This window comes from Balaenoptera borealis (assembly GCF_965194805.1).
Source record: "Balaenoptera borealis genome assembly, chromosome: 1".
NCBI lineage: Eukaryota > Metazoa > Chordata > Mammalia > Artiodactyla > Balaenopteridae > Balaenoptera > Balaenoptera borealis.
The window spans coordinates 154,212,322-154,227,661 of NC_138860.1; the positions used below are offsets into that span (position 1 = coordinate 154,212,322).

At 34.3% G+C, this 15,340-nt stretch overlaps 1 protein-coding gene across 5 annotated transcripts in view; it reads left to right on the forward strand.

Moving 5' to 3' along the window:
- Window positions 1–15,340, forward strand: part of SPATA6 (spermatogenesis associated 6) — a 154,529-nt gene that overhangs the window by 23,878 nt on the left and 115,311 nt on the right. For all 5 annotated transcript variants that reach the window (XM_082371218.1, XM_082371215.1, XM_082371216.1 and 2 more), the window contains 2 exons: window positions 2,063–2,200; window positions 3,344–3,392. In XM_082371218.1, the coding sequence (XP_082227344.1) occupies window positions 2,186–2,200; window positions 3,344–3,392 (64 nt within the window). In that variant the 5' untranslated portion in view covers window positions 2,063–2,185. The remainder of the gene's footprint in view (window positions 1–2,062; window positions 2,201–3,343; window positions 3,393–15,340) is intronic.

Sequence of the window (15,340 nt, forward strand, 5' to 3'; positions counted from 1 at the left end):
TTACACTTTTTTTGTAAAAATTCTTTAAAATATTTTTGAACAAGTCTTCAAAAATCTTCAAAATCTTGTATTTTACACTAACTGTCCAACTCAATTTGGACCAGCCACATCTGTAGACATAACACAGACTTAGAGGGACTCTAACAGGTTTGGTTTAAATGAGGCAGAGTAGAAAATGAAGCTGATGGACAGAATGAGATTTCTGAGGGCCTTGATTTTAATAATCAATAGTGAATTATTAGGACAAAAGTAGAAAATAGAATAAGGGGTAGATGGAGTCAAAATAGCTAGCATAGAAAATAATCTTAACTGCTGTATACAGAGGGAAATGAAGTCTTAGTCATTTACTCAGTGCAATAGTCTATATTAAGATGGTAGATGATAGTGGTTTTCATTCTGATAATAACTATAGCTAGTATTTATTTTTTTATTTTATTTTTTTTATACATTTTTATTTATTTATTTATTTATTTTTGGCTACGTTGGGTCTTTGTTGCTGTGCGTGGGCTTTCTCTAGTTGTGGCGAGTGGGGGTTACTCCTCTTTGCGGTGCACGGGCTTCTCATTGCAGTGGTTTCTCTTGTTGCAGAGCATGGGCTCTAGGCGTGCAGGCTTCAGTAGTTGTGGTGCACGGGCTTAGTTGCTCTGTGGCATGTAGGATCTTCCCGGACCAGGGCCCGAACCCATATCCCCTTCATTGGCAGGTGGATTCTTAACCTGTGCGCCACCAGGGAAGCCCACTAGTATTTATTTAATGCACTGTCAGGCACTGTTCTAAGCACTTTGAATGTATTGTATTGACTCATTTATTGTGTGACTCTAAGTAAGTAAATCACCTTCACTTTATTGGGGCTCTATTGTTTCCCTATATAAAAAATTTGAAGCTGTACTAGATAATTTCTAAGCTGCTTCTTAATATGGAAAGTCTGTGTTTTTGGATACATTGATGAGGAAATTAGAATTTCTGTTCTCAGGGAATTTATAATCAAATAAAAGAGGTGAGGTGTACCCACTTCATTAAAATGCATAGAGACAATAATTAGGGCCTTAAGAGAACTATAAAATGCTGTGAGAATTTAAAACTATTTACTTGAATATAATAAATTCACAATAAATGTTTGAATTAGATTGAATTGAATAGTGGTAGTTGGTGAACAAGAGAAGTTTTGTATATGGGATGGCAGTTAATGTAAGCCTTGGGAGGTAGAAGTAGATGAGGAGGAGATGGCATGGAGTAGAAATGAGTAGTACTCTGGATAATGGAAGAATGCCAGGCAAGAAAGTAATGTGTGTGTTCAGAAAACAATAGCAAATATACTTTGATTGTATTTTTAGGAGGTGTCAAGTAATATTGCTATGTGATAAGTTGGATTCAAATCTTGGAGAATCTTCAATAGCCTACTAAGGGTATGGTTGATCACTGACAATGAAATATGGCAGGAACTGGAGAGACTGCGCTATGTATTTTTTAGAAACCCTACATCTTATGCCTATACTTTGTGTCAGTCCTGAGAATAGTTAAGTGCAGTTTTATATTTAAAAAATATTTCATTGGGCTAGAAACTTACAGTTCACTTGCTTTGAAAGTTTGTCATATTTCTTTTGATGAGGGTGTGTATGGGCTGCGACTTAGGGTGATACAGGTCAGATTTGTGCTTTTTTTGGTATTTTTTTTGTCCTCCAGTATAGTGCTTTATTTCTGCTGAGTCTTAATCCTTCGTGATTAAATGATGCTGAAAAGTTTATGTCAGCATTCTACATAAAGTGGGAGCCTGAGGCTTACTGTTTAAAACTATTAGTGTCTGTCCCAAGAGCCAGTACATAGAGCTACCAATGTGGCACAAATAACCAAGTGGAGAATCATAGATTTCTCAGAGGGATGGAAGTTATAAAGGCATTTCATTTAACTCTGTAAACACTGGAATCTCTTTTTTTTTAACGTGTGCATATTTTTATTAGCTTAGCAGACTAGTGTTTTTATGTAATGTTTGGTAAGTTTATTTTAGTACAGTAGTTCAGGGAATTCATGAAGCAGTCACATTCATCTGTCTAATTTCTTTCAGGTAACTTGCCCAGGAGTGGTGCTGAAAGACAAGGACGACATCTATCTTAGCATCTGTGTGTTTGGCCAATACAAAAAGACACAATGTGTCCCAGCCAATTTTCCACTGGTCTTCAATGCCAGAATGGTGTTTGAAAAGGTTAGTTCAAATATCCAATCAAATGTTAACAAATAAAAAATCAAAGTGCTTCCAAATTTTGAATAACACATATTGCTATTGTTGACTATGGACTTTGATTTAATTCAAAAGGAGATTTGCAACTTAAATCTGGAAGCTTGAAAATAAATATGCATTATATTATACATTGAATCAGTTGCCTCTTTTTCATGATGGATCAGTTTACTTCTAAAATTGTCTTAGTGGTCTTTATGTAAAATATAGCACCTTGAATTCTAAGTAATCATTTTCATAAAAGAGAAGGGGGGGAGATATTAATAGGTAAGAATAGGTCATATTTTGCTTATGGCTGTCATGTGGTGCTTCTTTCTATAAGTCTCTTTTCTTTTTTCCCCCTGAATCTGATGCTTTTGGGTAATTATTACCAATTGTATTTCTCACTTTTTTCTTTCCTTCTCTCCTTGTCTACTTCCCTCTTTCCTTCCTTCCTTCCCTCCTTTCTTCCTTCCCTCCTTCCTTCCTTTTTCTCCTTCCTCTTCTCCACAGATAATTACTGAGTACCTGCTCTGTTCCAGGCACTGTTCTAGGCATTGGGTAAACAAAACAAACATGCTCCCCTCTTGGAGCTTTCATTGTAATAGGTGAAACAGACAATAATCAAGTAAATATCATGAAGAGAATAAAGGGAGGGTAAGGGGACAGAAGGATTAGGGGGATTGTTTATTTTAAAGGGTGGTCAGAGAAGACAATAACATTGAAACTGAGCCTGAATTATGAGACAGTATCAGTTATTTAAAGGTCTAGGGTAAAAACATTCTAAGCAGAGGAACAGAAAATATAAAAGTATCTTGTTGGGAATAAACTTGATGAGCTGGAGGAACACCAAGAAGGCAAGTATGACCATGGTAACAAAGGGAGGACTGCTAGCAGATCAAATGGGAGAGGGAGGCAGAGCCAGCTGTAATTTTTGTTTGTTGGTAAAATCTTGTATAGTGATCATGGGAAGCAGAGAGGAAGTGACAGTTCTCAATAATGTCAGAAGTTTCTTTGGTTGGGAAAGGAATATTTTGGGAATGAGAGGGAAAACACAAAAACTATTTCATATACGTCTTCCTTTTACATTCTCTTCTCTATCCTGCTTCCCTCTGCCTTCTCTCACTATAGGTGTTCCCTGAAGCAGTAGACCCTGGAGATGTGGTTGCACAGCTTGAATGTAAGTTTTTAACTTTTAATTTCTGATTCTAAGAGATTTTAGAATCATGCTCTTTAATCCTGAGTTAGATAAAAGTCAAAAAGGGTCTAACAAGAACTTCAAAAATCTTGAGGTGAGAATTTTTTTACACTTTTTAGAATTTTGGAATATACCTGGAAATAATAAAAAATACGTGTGCTGCAGAGAGGTGGGGAATTTTTCCTTTTTCTGTGTTTGATCTGTGAATAACAAAAAGACTTACCTGAACTATTTATTGATTAAAATGATATGGGCTGTTAATGATGTAAGAACTGAGATTCATGTTAGGTGGGATTTGGCCCTGCAAACAAAAATATGTCTTTAACCTCACTGTGTTGCAAATCAAGAGAGTAAATAATAGAAGATGGAAGTAATAGTAGCTTAAAATATATATGCTTTTGCATTTTGTATTATATGCAATATGTTAATAAATTATTTGAAAGTGAGTATTCAAGGCTGTGGTTAACAGTAAATTCTTCAAAGTACTAGGGATCAACTATAAAGAGATCCAATTTTTTGTGAGAGCAGCGATGCAAAGGTATACGTTTGGGAATACGTTATTCGAGCTCTGAGTATGAAATGAAAAGCTCTGTTATTTATCCTTGTAATCAGAAAGGGATTAGGGATTACCATATTGGTCTAATATATAATTGTGGCTCAAAACGCCAACAATATTGAGCATCATCAATGTCAACTGTCCCTTCCATACCTTTTGCACCCCGTTGGGACTCTAGCAATATAGAAACGTGCAGCCTGGAACCATGCTAGAATCTGGGCATATGGGTAGAAATAAGGCTGGCTCATTGTTTTACCTTCAGGGAGTTAATAGTTTAAAGAATTCTTTATGACTAATGTCAATATCGTATTTATTTTTTATAGCTGTTCTTGCACTTGGTATTCTGTCTTCCACTATGGCAGACTAGTGAGGTGGCAACTTGGTACCAGTGCGTAATGACTTTTAATTTTCTTGAACATCTTGTTCAGTATCTGGGAAATTGTGTATCTTAGAAAATATGAAGATAATTATTTCCCTTATCATTCTGAAATTCTTTTGTTAAAAAACATAATTTTTCCTATTTTATTTGAAATTTAGGGTCTCTAAGAGTACTTGGTGGTTATTATTATTTGTAATCTTTCTTGTCTTGATTTCCCTGATTCAGTTTTTCTCTTAGGTTTCCTCCTTCATCACTGGCATTCCGCTTTTTGGTATCTTTCTCAAATTCCTCTGGCTTCACTTCTCTGATCTCTTTTTACTTAGTTTCTACTTTCTCCTTATATGATATTCTCCAAAGACTTGGCTTCATGTTTTACCTATCTTCTGATGACTTCCACAGCAGTCTTTATCCCTGATCTCTCTTGTAAGCTTTGGGCCCCTTTTCTTTTACTTTTATTTTCCTCTCAGCTTTGCAGTTTTTTGTTGTCCCCTAACCTTATTAATATGAAAAATTAAAACTATACTAAAAGTGGAAAAGATGGAATGATGAAGCCTCATATACCTGTCAGCTTCAACAGTTTTTGACATTTTGCCCATTGTATTATATGTTTACCCTGCCACTTAAAAAAATGTTGGAATATTTAAAAGCAAATTCTATACATACATTATTTCACTGCAAATATTCTGACATGACCTCTAATTGATAAAGGCTTTTTTGAAAAAAATATAACCACTACATTGGTATCATACCTAACAAAATTTATAATAATTCCTTAATAACATCGAATACTTAGTCATTATGCAGGTTTCTCCAGTTGCCACCAGAATGTCTTTATACAGTTGGTTTGTTAAAAATCAGGATACCATCAAGGTGTGGTTCACATATGTATATGGCTGTTTAGCTTTTAAGTTTATTTTTTTCTGTAGTAGTGTCCCTCACTTTTTTTTTCCTCATGCTGTGAATTTGTTAGAAAAATCAGGTCCTTTAGAATGTCCTACAGTTTGGATTTGGCTGCTACTTCCTTAAAGTGTTGTTTAGCTTATTCATCACTTATATTATGTAAACTGATAATTAGACCTAAAGGTTTGGTTCGATTCAGGCTTATTTTATTTTTTTGGCAAGAATCCTTCATAATTGGTGCTCTGTACTTATTATTGCATCATATCAAGTGGCATATAATGTCTGATTGTCTTAAGTTTAGTGATATTAAGAGTTATCTTTTGGCTCCAGGCAGCATCAGCCTGATTCGTCCATGATAAACCTAACCTCCTCTACAGCCTTTCATCGAACAGCTTCAGCATTCCTTGAGACCCGTCTTTTCATTAGGGGTTACCAAATGTGATTTTTCTAATGCTGTTAATTTTTTCTATATATGTTAGCTGGAATTCTTCCATAAAAGATATTTTCCTTATCAGCAACGTGATGACCCTGAAATACTGTTCTTATAGGAAAGGTAGTGCCATCTTTCCTTTCCTTACTTTAAAAGCTTTAGTGAGGTATAACTTACATATCTCAAAATTTACCCATTGTTACTGTAGTTAAGTGATTTCTAGAAAATGTATATAGTTATGAGCCGTCATCACAATCCAATTTAGCATGTTTCCATCACCCCAAAAGTTCTGACGCCTACTTGTACTCAATCTCTATGCCCACTTCCAGGCCCCACAACCACTGATCTATTTTCTATCTTTGTATATTTTTCTTTTCTAGAAATGGTATATAAATGGATTCTTATAACATTTAGTCCTTTGTGCCTGGCTTCTTTTACTTGGAATAATGTTTTTGAGGTTTATCCATGTTGTTCTACATATTAGTAGTTCATTCCTTTTTATTTATGAATAATATTCATCTTGTATGGAAAAATTTTTCCCCTTCCATTCACCATTTGATGAACATTTGGATTGTTTCAAGTTTTGGGCTATTATGAGCAATGTTGCTATGAGTATATGGATACATGCTGGGTTGTATCCTAAGTATATGTTTAACTTTTTAAGACACTGTCAGTCTGTTTTCTAAAGTTACTGTACCATTTTACATTACCACCAGCAACATATGAAGATTTTCCATATCATCCCCAAGACTTGATATTGTTAGTCTTTTTGGATTATATAGATGTGTAGTGGTATCTCAATGTATTTTTAATTTGCATTTTAATACTGACTAATAATGTTGAGCATCTTTCCAAGTGCAGATGAGCTATTCATGTAACTTTTTCTTATAAAATGCTTGTGCAAATATTTTGCCCATTTTTGAACTGGGTAGTTTGTCTTCTTACTGAGTTGTAAGATTTTTTTGTTTTTAAAAATATTCTAAATATAAGTTCTTTATCAGATATATGATTAGTAAATATTTTCTCCCAGTCTGTGGCTTATTTTTTTCATTCTTTTAATGGTGTGTTCTGAAGAACAAAAGTTATAAACTCCAGGTTATCAGTTTTTTTCTTTTATGTATCATGTTTTTGGTGAAGTCTGCCTTACCCAAGGTCACAAAAATTTTCTCTTTTCTTCTACAAATTTTATAGTTTTATCCCTTACATTTAGGCCAATGGTCCACTTCGAGTTAATTTTTGTGTATGTTGAGAGGTAAGGATCTATTTTTTCTTTGGTAGATGGTACAAATGCTCAAGGAGATTCAAGGACCCCCTTAATTGGGCAGTCTGATAAATGGTCAGATACTTGAGTAACCTCAGACAAAATGCTTAGAACAGTCCTTGGCACACAGTAAACACTTAAAATGTCCCTTGTTTATTTTTATTGGTGGTGTGTTATTATTATTACTCTTAATATTGGGGAACTGCCAAGTTCCATTCATACCATATTGCACCCCAGAATCACCAAGCTTCTGGGGAAATATATATTTATGATATATAAATATAAAGTGATATTAAGGGCCAATGACATTAAGAGCCAGATAGGGCTATTTTACATTCATAGAGAAGGCATTCTCTTTAAGGAAATGGTTTTAATCCTGGAATCTACCAGACTAAAATTAATTATGATTAAAGCCATTTCCTGGGAACCATTTTCAGGCAAGAAAGAGAATGAAAAGTTTTCTACTTTATAGACTACTCTGTTGAAACTGGATTTTCATCCTTTCTCACTGAAGGTTTGTAGATTTTCTTCTACAGACACACACACACACACACACACACACACACACAAACATACTCTGTCACACGTACACAGTACACTCGACCCTTGAACAATGTGGGTTTGAGCTGTGCAGGTTCACTTATACATGGATTTTTTTCAATAGTAAATACTACAGTACATGATCTGTGGTTGGTTGAACCCGTGGATGCTGAACTGCAGATTCGGAGGAACTGCAGATACGGAGGAACCATTTATATGGAGGGACTGATATGGAGGGCCGACTATAATCTATATGCGGATTTCAACTGCAGGAGGATGGTCACCCCTAGCCTCTGCATTGTTCAGGGGTCAGCTACATACTGCCACAAATACACTGCCTGAAAAGCTCTTCCTACAGATATGGATTTGCCTGCTCCCTCACTTCTCTCCAAGTCACTCCTCAAATTTATCATTATAATGAGAGATCTTTTGTCACCAAAGTATTTAAAAATAGCTCCCCCTTTTGGTCAATATCTCAATCTCTATCCCATTATCTTTAAGGTTATTATATCTTCTACACCAGAATACTTGGAGAGTAAAAGAGTGTGTTTTTAGTATTTCCACCAAGGCAACAGCTGTGAAAAGGGTACTGCTCAGGGCAAATAGGGATGAACGGTCCTCCTGTTTTTCTTCCTAGCACTGACATATTATTTATTTTTTATTTTCTCTCTCATTAGAATGACAATTTCATAAGAGCATTGACTTTTTCTTTTTTGTAGCTGCTGTGTGCATATGACAATACTTGGCACATACTAGGTATTTGACGTTCAAGGAGTTAAATAAAATATCATAAATGCATCGTATAACTGCCTCTCATTACTGTTTTCATGAGTGTTGGAACTGTCCTACTGAGAGATACCTGTCTGTAGTATATAATCCTTTGATTAGGAAATGTATTTTGTATTTGAAAATTTGTAATATAGTAATAGCTGCTCTGGCTTCATTCTCTTCACCGTTTGGATAAAGAGAAGATACGATCTTTATTTATATTGCAGTAGATTACTAGCTCTCCCTATTGTTTTCTCTCGCCTGTAGGGAAAAATAGCAGTTTCATTATAGCCCCTGCTTTTCAGCTTCTGGGAATTAGTGCTTACCTGGTGTCTGGGGTATTCAAAATGCTTTCAGGTGAAGATTTGAAGGCTGAGAATAAATCCTTCAGTGTCTATGAATGAGAGAGTCCCTGCCTCAGTGGTCAGGAGAGCTTGTAGGACTCAGCATTCATATTTTAAATCCATGATGGCAAATGCATTCCCAGCAGTTCGCCCTTGCAGTTAGGGCAGGTAAATAGGCATTTATTGGAAATTGTTATAGCAATTACTCTTGCTGGTACAGAGTGTTAATGGCATTCTGGCACTCTCTCTCAAGGTGTTTATGGTAGCTTTTGATTTTGCTCCATGTGACTAAGATTTCTGGAGTACTGTAGTACATTTACTTCATAACTTACATTGAAAGTACATGTGAAAATGACAATTTTTACAGAAGAAGGAGGGAAATTGTCATTATTTAGTTATAAGAAAGAGCAACTGTAAAATGGGATTAATTATACTGTATGTTCCAGGAGATGTAATTTACATGAACCTACTATTTGGTTTCCAGGAACATTAGTTCTCTAAAAACTTTTCCATTAATAATTTAAGGTCTTTTCTTTTTGAAGTATTTTTGCCAAAATATATATTTTTAAATATAAAAGAATAGAAAATTGTTTATAGAAATTAGGAAATAGTTTTCTCTTTAGAAGTTAATCTATGTTCTTGTGATAAAATATAAACTAATTAAACCCAAGCAATTACTTTTCAGGCCACTTCTTTACAGTTGAGGAGTTTCAATAACAATTCTACCTGTACTGTTTATTTCATTACTTCACTTTGTGTGGCAGTGATTCATTGTGTCAATGGTAGATTCAGAAGGTATATAGTATATTGACACAAATCTTAAATTTGTTTTCTATTTAAACCCTTTTTTTTTAAACTTTATACTCTTCTTGAGATCACTGATACTTCTGAGACCACTGATACCTTTAGCAAACTTATTGGAATTAAAAACTATATTTGGAAATATATTTTGTTAGCAGCTGTGTTTATTTTACTTTCTTCACTGTAAATTGTTCACAGAAATAATACCTGGCAATACTAAACACTCATGTAATATTTTGATGGACGTTTTATTGGCTATATTATGCTTGTGTTTGGCCCATTCCAGAATGATTCTGGCTAGTGTGGGGTACTTTTGTTTCACTTATATCCCTTCTAAAAGGGCTATTTCCTTCTTTGGCTTTATTTTTAGCCTTTTACTTTCCTTTATGAAATGGTTTTTGTTTTTAATATTTATTTATCTATTTGAAAAGAAAGTGGAACTTTTTCTTCTGTCCAATTTACAAGTACTGAATTTGCAGCGTCAAAGCAAGGCAAGTTCTTCAGACTGGAAAGGGTAAGCACATTGTGCACATGGTGTTAGAACTTTTCACCCAGAGAACTACCAGGCAATTAATTTTATTATTCTGTAGGACTTGCTCTCAGACAAGGTATATACATACATATATATGCATATATGTAAATATTAATGTCTTACCTTAAGTTTGGTTTTTACTTATATTGGAATTATATTTTTAATTGGTTATAGAATTATTTTATTTTTCTTTATAGCAGAGTTACATATAGTCTACAGAGCTGATTGCAAACTGCAGTCCTGTAACATCCCTATCCTCTATCATTTCCTACTCCCTAAGGACTGCTTTTCTTTTTTTAAAAATTGTTTTTCTTTGTATTCACCTACGTGTCTCCAACATGCTTATACTGCATTTGAAACGTTTGATTTTAAAATATTGGACATTATTTCTACTTTCCCTTATGGAAAATGAGGATTTAAATACTTTCCATATGTTCTCTCTGTGCTCTCAAAATATATACATGCCCATTTTCTGTCTTTCTCTTCTCTTAATACAGTTATATCATAATTTTAGATTATATTGTTAAGATCATGTAAAAAGTATTATAGCTAAACCATGTGGTATATATACTATCATACATTTTCTGCAAGGATTTTGTTTTCACTTTAACTAATAATTACTTTCTCTCCTTTGCTTAGTTTTATAGTTTTAGTTTTTTTGTTTTTGCTTAACTTAACCCCAATTCTCCCTCAGGTATTTACATTATTTTCTCACAGTTTAATGTTCTTTCACTTATGAATCATTTCTGTTTTTTTGCCTAGAGGCCTAAAATTTTTTTATTTATTTTTAAAGTCTAGTGATTTTACTAGAATATGTCCTCAAGTTGCTTTTTATGGCTTGGTACTCTTAGGTACAGTGCATTCTCCTTCATTTGTAGTTTGTAATCTTTTTTCATTTCTGTAAAGTTTCATGAACTATATATATTGTTTAATATTTATTTTCTTTTTTTGCCTTAGTATTTTTCATCAGGGTCTATGTTGGATATTTTTGGCATGTTTAGTATTTGTTATTTTTACTCATATTTTAAAATCTTTTTGTTTCTTTTTGATTAAAAAACCTTTTTGTTCTTTTATTTTTTTTAAGATACTATCTGTTGTGATTATTTGCTTTTGTTTTAGTTTAATCTTCATTTCTGAAACAACTTCCTTCTCTATTTCTGCTTCTTTCCTAAGTTATACCATCTTCTGTGTTTTTCTAAATTTGATTTATGTAGTTGCTTAATATCTTATATTACTTCCTTCATTTTCAAGTAGTAGATTATAGTTTTTAGTTATTTTGCAAGCATGTCTTTTGGATGCTTTCACTGTAGGAAATTTTTTCTTTTGCTCACTATTATTATCTTTTAAACAAGAACTTGGTATGTGTTTGACTGTGATCCTTTTTCTTTGCTCGTTCTTAATTTAGATTTTTTCCCGTGAATTCTTAGAAGGAAGCGTGATTTAGGATAATTTTTTATAGCTTCACCAAGCTCCCTTGTGTAGTGTTCAAAGTATGGTGGCTTGCTTTCTGGGATTTTCTGCCTTTGTTCCATTCCACTTTTGTTAGTTTTCTTCTGCTGTTGTTTCTTTTTCTGGGTTTTCTCTTTCTACGTTTTTATCCTGTTTATTTTGCATTCTGTTCTCTACAGTTTTTCCTGGTTTCTTGTGCCCCATCCTGTCTAGGAACCCTGGGTGTTCAGTTTCTATAGTTCTTACAGGCTACCAGACTGCTTTACCACCTTTGGACCTTACTGTTCTCTTTTGAACTCACCCGCTATTGGAATGGGCAAACACCCTTCCAATTTCAACTGCTTTTCTCAGATTGATCTACTGCTTCCTACTGAGTACCAGTTGGGTATTTAGGGTATCTCTTCCCAGGTCCTTTAGGTACTCCCTTACTTTCTTCTGCTTCTGCTGCATAGATAGATGCTGATACCTCACAGGTTTTGTGGTTGTTGGTGGTTTGTCATCATCTGCTTTATCTTAGGGTTTGTGGAGATATCTTGTCATCTTATTTTATTGTGAATGTTGTCTGTAGTTTTCTGCTGTGTAATTGCTGCATGTGTTTTTATGGAAGGGAGGTTTGGAGAGACTTGAAAACTCTTGTCTTCGCTTTTATTTTGTGTTTTGTGTTTTTGCTTCTGCCTTTCATATTTCATCAAATTATTGGCCATCTGTTCATATTTAAGAGTAGAAGACTGAAATGCCTTTGGAAGTTACGTGCCAGAGGTGCCTGGTACCACTAATTGCTAAGTCTGTTGGGGTTCCTCCTGGATGCAGATTGTCAATGTGTACTTTATTGTAGGTGATTTCTCTGGGTCATTATATTGGAAATTATGTCACTATCTTTTTATGTCTTTTCTCTTCAGCTGGTCATATTCAGTAGAAGAATCATTCACATATTTCTCCTAGAGGCTATATACTTGGCGACCTGTTTATACAACCTTGTAGTGGAAGAAGCTGTAGTAAAATCTCATTGTATAGCCCAGACTCTTAATCTACCTGTTTTCATATAGTATTACCCCTGCTGTCAGTTGTACCTGCTGTTTCCATTCCAGTGAAGACAACGACTACTACTACTATTACTTCTCCTCTTTCTCTTCCTCCTAGCCCTCTTCTTCCCTCTCCTTCTTCTTCTCCTTTCCCTAATCAACTTCCATCCCCCCCCTCCCTCCTGCCTCTCCTCCAACTCTCTAGAGAATAACTTCCAGTCACCTGCCTGGGAATGGGGAAGGGCAGTTTCCTAGCAGTGTAAATTGGAAAAAGGATCTGGGATTTGACTGCTTCTTCAGCTTTCAATTATTACTCTGGTTTTTAGCCCCACTGATTCTGTCATTTCCAGAGGTACCTAGCACCACCAATTGCTACGTCTCTTAAGAGTTCCTTAGTATAAAATGGTTTGCTTCTAAGCTTTCCTCTCTATTGGCTTAAGATTCTTTCTCCAGGCTGTTAACTCAGTTACCACTTTTGTTCAAACTGTTTTCTCTTTAGTTTTTTTCATTGTGAGTTGGTATGTGTGTGTATGTGTGTGTGTTTAATCCTTTTATTCTTTTAGTGAGGGTTCAGAAGGGAACAAAAGCTAATGCATACATTTAACCTACTATCTCTAACTGGAAGCATTCATTTGTAGCTCACTGAAATATTACAGTGTGAATACCCGTGTAACTACAACCTAGGTCAAGAATTAGAACATTGCCAAAACTTCAGAAAGCCTTCCTTATACCACCTCCTAATCTCTATTTCCTCTGTGTTCCACAAAGGAATTTCCATTTTAATGTCTAATATTGTCGTTTAGTTTGGCCTATTTTTGAACACTAAATAAATGGAATTGTAACGTGCAAATTCTTTTGTTCCTGGCTTCTTTTGCTCAGCATTTTGCTGAGAAATTGATTTGTGTTTTGATAACTAATTCATTTATCTTTATTGCTATATAATATCTTCATTATGTGACTCTACTCCAGTTCATTTATTGTTATTTACAGATGTTAATGGGCATTTAGGTTATTTCTAGTTTTTGCTGTTATGAATAAAGTTGCTATGAACATTCTTGATTACATGCCTTGATGTTCATGAGCATGCACGCCTATTTGGTATATATATAGAAGCGGAATTGCTGAGTCTTAGGGTCAGTATGAGTAGACAATGCCAAACAGTTTTCCAGTGTTTCTCTATCAATATACACTCTGCCATTGATGAAAGTTCTGTTCTCCACATCCTTGCCAACTCCTGGCATTGCCAGACTTTTTCATTTTAGTCATTATGGTGAGTGAACAGTGGTTTCACTTTGCATTTCTGTGAAGATAAATGACATCATCTTTTTTGGACATCTTTTTGTATTTGTGTGTGAAATGCTTGTCTTTTGCTCATTTCTCCTTTTGGTTGTTTATTACTTTCTTAGTAATTTGTAGGACTTCTCTATATTTTCTAGTTAATAAGCTTTATGTCAGTTATATGTGTTGCAAGTAGCTTCTCACTCTGTGGCTTGCATTTTTAATCCATTAGTGATTCTTGTTCTTTTGGTGAACAAGTTTATTTTTAATATAGTCTGACTTAATAATATAGTTTGATTTATTAATCTTTTCCTTTATGTTTAGTGCTTTTCTTGGGTCATGTTGAAGAATTTTTTTTCCCTACCCCAAGTTATGAAGATATTCTATATAATTTTCTAGAAACCTTATTTCTTTACCATATACATTCAGATTTACAGTCCCCTTGGCTTTTATTTTTATATATGGTATGAAGAAGGGATAACATTTTATTTTTATTTTATGTATATCTAATTGAGCAATACCGTTTGGTGAAGAAACTTTTGTTCCCATTGCTCTGTAATGTTTACTTTATCACAAATTAAGTGCCTACATACATGTGGATTTTTTAAAATAGATCTTCTATTTTGTTTCATGGTTCTTGCATAAATATTATGCTTTCTTAATTACTGGAGCTTCAGTTTTAGTATCTGGTAGTTTAAGCCCTCCAGGTTTATTCTTTTTTTTTTTTCACTTTCACTTATTTATTATTTTTTTATTGGAGTATAGTTGATTTACATTGGTGTGCCAATCTCTGCTGTACAGCAGAGTGACTCAGTTATACACATATATACATTCTTTTTTTTAAATATTCTTTTCCATTGTGGTTTATCACAAGATACTGAATATAGTTCCCTGTGCTATATGTTAGGACTTTGTTGTTTATCCCAGGTTTATTCTTTTTGAAGATTTCCTTAGCTGTTCTTAGTGTCTAAAGTATACTAATTTTAATCCTTAGTGTACCCTTCAATGATTATTCACATTTGTGTACATCCATGAGCACCATTCATCAAGATAGAGAACATTTCCAGCATCCAAAAAGGTTTCCTTGTGCCTCTACCAGTCACAACCCCCCTCAAGATAATCACTCTTCTGACTTTTGTCAGCATTGATTACTTTTGTCTGGCTTTGGACTTCATATAAATTAAATCATAAATATGTATTCCTTTGAATATGGCTTTTTTTTGACTCAGCCAAATGTCTGTGAGAGTCACCTATGTCATTGTATTTCAGTAGTCCATTCTTTTTTATTACTCTTTAGTATTCCATTATATCAATGTACTGTACTTTATTCATTTCTTGTTAATGAGGATGGTTTTTAGTCTTGGCTTATTATGAATATTCTTATAAATATCTTTTGGTAAACATTTATACTAGTTCTCTTGGAGTGGAATTTCTGGGTCATACAATAGGTGTATACTTAGCTTTTGTTGATACCGCTGAACAGTTCCCTAAAAATAATTGTACAATTCCTTTTGAGTACTGAGCATTGTATGTGAAAAATTATAGAAGTAATTGGAGGCATAACATCATGCTGTCATTCTCCAGGTAGGCTTTATGTTTGACTTTTATTTCCCTTCTGTAGGCTGCTAGTGATAATAAGAATCCTCAATCATGTCAATCTAATGTCAGAG